At 49.0% G+C, this 5,064-nt stretch overlaps 1 protein-coding gene across 3 annotated transcripts in view; it reads right to left on the minus strand.

Annotated features, from left to right (window-relative positions):
• The window catches only part of Rab11fip1 (RAB11 family interacting protein 1), a 33,520-nt gene extending 29,609 nt beyond the window's left edge, over window positions 1-3,911 (minus strand). For 2 of the 3 annotated variants that reach the window (XM_021219550.2, XM_029532311.1), the window contains exon 1: window positions 3,475-3,886. In XM_021219550.2, coding sequence (XP_021075209.1) covers window positions 3,475-3,851 — 377 coding nt within the window. In that variant the 5' untranslated portion in view covers window positions 3,852-3,886. Of the gene's footprint in view, window positions 1-3,474 lie in introns of all 3 variants that reach the window. The other variant, XM_021219551.2, reaches the window with a different exon arrangement.
• Between the last annotated feature and the right edge of the window lie 1,153 nt (window positions 3,912-5,064).

Here is a 5,064-nt window from a genome sequence, read left to right on the forward strand (position 1 = left end):
AGAGAGAGAGAGAGAGAGAGAGAGAGAGAGAGAGAGAGAGAAACTAGTAACAGTATTGCTTGAATTTCCCACCCTGCTATAAAACAATCGGCATGTGCATAAGAAGCCTAAAGCCACCTCCAGCTGCTTGCTTGAGACTTAAGGACCTCTATGGTCAGGTAAGACTTTTTTCTATGTCTCTCAGGAAAACAAGTACTAAACGCTTATTTTTAACAACCCAATCTTTTCCCACTGGTAACTTATTTCAGCAATTTACTATTGTTTAAAGGTTTTCAAAATATCTAACCTCTGCAATGGCCCAGTGCTTGCAGAAGCAGGCATTTGCATCTCAGCAGACAGAAGACATGGGCCCTCCACCATTGTCCCCCTGTCTTAAAATCCTGAAGCTTACTGCAGTTGTAAGTTTTATGGTGTTTACTTGTATAATGACCCCTCCCCCCCCAATCTCCCAAGTTGAATAAATAAACTACCTCTAAGAGATTATTTCCCAAGTTTTGTTACTCTTAGCATCTTAAGAAGGTTTGTCTGGTTTTGTTTGAAACCAATCTGCTACACGAGACTAGAAAGATGGGCTGAGGGTCCCGCGTGTTGCTTACCTGAGCTACTTCTGATTCACGTCTGCCATTGTCTGTTGTCTCCGTAATTAACTGACCACTATTTAACCAACACCCACGGAAGCCTCGGGTCTTTAACAGATAAAAAAAGAGTAATATTCGTTCCTGTCTATTTTTCCTAACTGAAGGCCACATCTTCCATGCTATTAAATGGATCCTGCCCATATCATAGGCTGTCCTATATATTGGGCTGCTTGGTGCTTTCAAAGTGTGTCATTACACTAAATTTGAGGTCAGCAACTTCAGAGTCATGATAAAAAAGCATGTTTCCTTGCCTGCAAATAAATCTTGCAATATAGGGCTTATCAAGAGAACAATTAAGAAGCTGGCTCTTAATGTGATAATGGACCTCAAATTTAAGTGTCTGAAACTGGACCTCAAATTTAAGTGTCTGAAACTCTAAGAAAAACCACCCTCTGTCCACACACACACAAATACACCCTCTGTCCTCAGACACACACACAAATACAGCAGACCATGATTTTAGCTTTTGTTTCTGATTTTTAACACATTAAGGTGGAATCAAACCATTAATAACTAATTCAAATCGATTTTCTAGCCAAACCTGTTTCTTTTTGCTAAAACTTCCAGCTCTCGGGGCTAGAGAGGTGGCTCAGCGGTTAAGAGCACTGACTGCTCTTCTGAAGGTCATGAGTTCAAATCCCAGCAACCACATGGTGGCTCACAACCATCCATAATGAGATCTGACACCCTCTTCTGGTGTGTCTGACGACAGCTACAGTGAACTTACATATAATAATAAACAAATCTTTAAAAAACAAAAAACAAAAAAAACCTTCCAGCTCTCCTGTGTTCTTCACCTCAGCTACCTGGGGCATCTTGGAGTTATACAAGGACATCCCACGGGCTTAGTTTAAATGGGTTGCCCCAGCAGCTGGGAAAGCCCCTAGCTTCCTAGTCGACGACGGACGACGGAAACTTTTCGATCTCACCTACTTTTTGCAAAGCAAAGGCATCCGATGTCAGTTATAAAAACCCACTAAGTAAGCACAGTCTTACTTAGTCAGTACTGTACTTAGTCAACACTGTAAGACTGACACAGCCTTACTGCCAGTCAATATTGTGACTAAGTGGTAACCAGTTCATGTGACAGAAACAGGAGCGACCATGTAGGTTTAGGGTTACCTTAGAGAAAAATGAGGAAAAGGGATACAGCGAAGAAAGAGAGCTTAAAAGGAGGTTTTCATCCTTCTCACAGTAGGGCAAGACCTCTTGAACCTTTACCCAGGCTTCATTAATGCAGGAAGCAGCAGCTCTTTACAAACACCAATTAAGGGTAGCAGCATGCTCCTTTTATAAATAGGGAAACTGGGGTGTTTGGAGCCAGAGCAGCCCAGCTATGAGTCAGGGGCTAGTGGACGTCAGACCTAGGACTGGGAAACCCCCCATCCCCAGCATGGAGATGCAATCTGTCTTGCAAGGGGGATGAAATAGTCATCTAAGAAACAGTAAAACAGAGACGTGAACATCCATCTTGGAATGGGGCGAGGTGAAGAGCCAATAGTCTGGTCCCTCAAATGGGCATTTAATCAAGATAGGAAATAAAGTAACTTTGGCTTCCCTTTTGCAGATACAGTCTGGCTTGTAAGTGGATGTTTCAAGACACCCCAGTTAGCTTCAAGGCTCTCCTTTTAAAAATCTGTGTTCAGAAATGCCTATTCTTCTGCAGCCACAAAAACGAAATCAGGTATTTCAATTCTAAATATTGCTTGCTGAAACAGACCCTACCCTAGCCTGGAAAATTCAGCTCCTCGGAATCCTGCCCCATCCCAAGAAAAAGTTAAAAGGCCCAGTATATCTGAAGAACCAGGAAGGAACATAAGGATATGTTTCTCGACTCGGTTGGGGTTTTGGTTGTTAACAGAGCTGGCATCTGTAAGGTCAAGCAAAGTAACCAGTTAAGCTAATCCAAGCTCTTTGGTACACGAGATAATCATAATCAAAGGTTCCATTGGTTAAAGTGACCTTTGCAAACACCAGTGAATAATAAAATAAAATAAAATAAAATAAAATAAAATAAAATAAAAATCTGTAAGACTTTAAAGTGAACTGGAGTTTGCCTAGCTTTTTCTGCAAAATTAGGATGTCCTGTCAGAATCTTCAATTAAGGAGCCACAGGTAGGCTAGCTAGTAGCCACGGTACCAGGAATTAGAACCAGACAGTATTTACCCAACTCCAAAGAGCAACAATCTACTCTACTCACTTCTACTGAGTCAGTGACAGATCTTGCAACAATCACCTACCACTAATTCAGACCCCAGACAAACAACAAGCTGTTCTAGAGTTCATTCCGAGGGGTAGAATCAGATGGATGGGCATGAGAGTCAGCAATCAACAGGCTGGTGGGTTTTTTTCCCCCACTAGTGTCCTCCCCTCTCTTCTAGCCACCCTCCCAGCGATCGTCCAGTTCTGGGGACACTGGGTTTTCACTCCAATCAGCTACCCTCCCTGGCTCAAGGGTTCTCAGCTCAAAGCCTCTCATTGTTCAACAAAATACTCAGGGGAGCGTCCACGCAAGATAAAGCGGATACCCCACCTAATACGAATTCTTCTACCTGCACATTATTTCAGTTCGTCAAAACTTCATCTACTGCTTAGTGTGCTGTGCGGTCTAAGGGCGCCCTGAGGATTCAAAGGTTCTCCTATCTTCCAAAACCCCCCATAACTGGGAGAGCTAGGAATTGACAGCCCGAAAAGAAGCCGGGTTAGGTGAGCCTGCGGGCGAGGGGGAGCCAAGGGCTCCCTCCTATCGCGCGGTGGCTGCCACGCTCGTCCCCCAAGGTGCGCTACCCGAGCGTCCTTCCTCCCCTGGACTCCCCGCGCCCCGCGGCCACTCACTGCTTCTTCCTGCGGCCCTGGTCCCGGTGCAGCTCCCGCAGGTCCACCTCGGCGCGGCCCAGGAACTTATCGAGACCGAGCAGCGCGCGGTGCAGGACGGTGAGCTGCAGGGTGGCGGCGGCGGCGGGCGCGGCCCCGGAGGACAGCAGCGGCGGCAGCTCGAAGGTGGCTTCCTCGCGCCACACGGGCGCGCCCAGGCTGCGCTCCGACACCGACGTGGCGTACTTCTCCTTGCCCACCTGGATCACCGCGTACGCGTCGCTCGTGCCCCCGGGACCTTTGGCTCGCAAGCCCCGCGCCTGGAGCACCGTCACCTGCACGTGGGTAGGGGACCACATGGTCCCCGGGCCCCGGCCCGCTGAGGCCGCCAGGGACATGGTGGCGGACGCCGTACCAGGCTAGGAAGCCAGAAGGTAGCCGCTGTCCTCGGTCTGGACCGCCCACCCGGCTCCCGGGCCGCTTTAAGGCTTCCGGCCACGCCCCCGTCACGCCCCCTGAGCCCGCGCGCCACCTGCCCTGGGGGCGGGCCTCTCGGAGAAGGCGGGGACCTAAAGGTCACGTGGGCTGGCGCTGCCTGAAGATTTTTAGGTCAGAGAAGTAAGGATGCACTAAGTGGTCCCCAGCTGCCTGAGTCCGTCCGAGGGAACAGGAGCAAGCCTGCCTCGCCAAGCAGCAGATGTGTGACCTTGTGTAGATTACTTAAGACTTTGCCTTAGTTTCTTCTTGCGTAAAACGAGGCGACAGTCACCCCTTGGATTGCTGTAATGCAAGTAATACATTTAAGTTTTCAGCATAGTTGCATGCACATGGGAAGGGCTCCGAAAGTGGTAGCTATGCTCGGGTTAAGCCACACCCAGGGATGCTTCTCCTGCTCTGGTCCCCTGGGTACTGCTCAGGAGAAAGGCGGGGCGCCAGGGATATTGTGAGAGACTGCGTCGGGGAACGGGAGGGTAGGTGAGGGACCAGCCTGTGCTACCCTGCTCTTACCACATAAGGGGAGGCTAGGTTAGGAAGAGCAAGAAGGGGGAACTGGAAACGGGGTTGCCAAACTAAACCCCTCGGTTCCCCATTTCTTCCTACGTAAGCCTCTTGCGTCTGCTCTGGGCTCCATCTCTGGCCTCCCACTCGTGTTCCCAGTCAGTGTCTAGCAGATTGGTGACTTCCCTGAGTGTTTCGGGTCATCCTTCAAAGGCTGAAATCTCCGGTGGCGAGTTATTCAGAGTGGAAATGTAACTTTGAAAGCCTTTAGGTTCAGGAAAGATGTGACACATCCGAGTTCTTACATTAAAGCTGGTGATAGAGCCCTGGTGCCCTGGCTCCCATGCTAGAACTGATGACACCTCCCTTGCTACGATACTCAAAAGTTTTCCAGGCTTCCCTCCTCTCCACTGAGCTCTCTCCCTGGACCAGCCAACTACTTTCCCGACTTCTAGAACCCCTGCGGTGTTGAATTACCACCAGCAGCAGTAACTTCTCACAGAGACTTGAAGGCATTCCTTTCTTTGGGTCCCACCCCTTTGTTTTCCTTGACTTCTGGGTAAACAAACCTGCAGCCTAGAGAGTTTCTCTCCCTCCCTCGGGGCCCCAGCT

Source organism: Mus pahari, chromosome 19 (genome assembly GCF_900095145.1).
Source record: "Mus pahari chromosome 19, PAHARI_EIJ_v1.1, whole genome shotgun sequence".
NCBI lineage: Eukaryota > Metazoa > Chordata > Mammalia > Rodentia > Muridae > Mus > Mus pahari.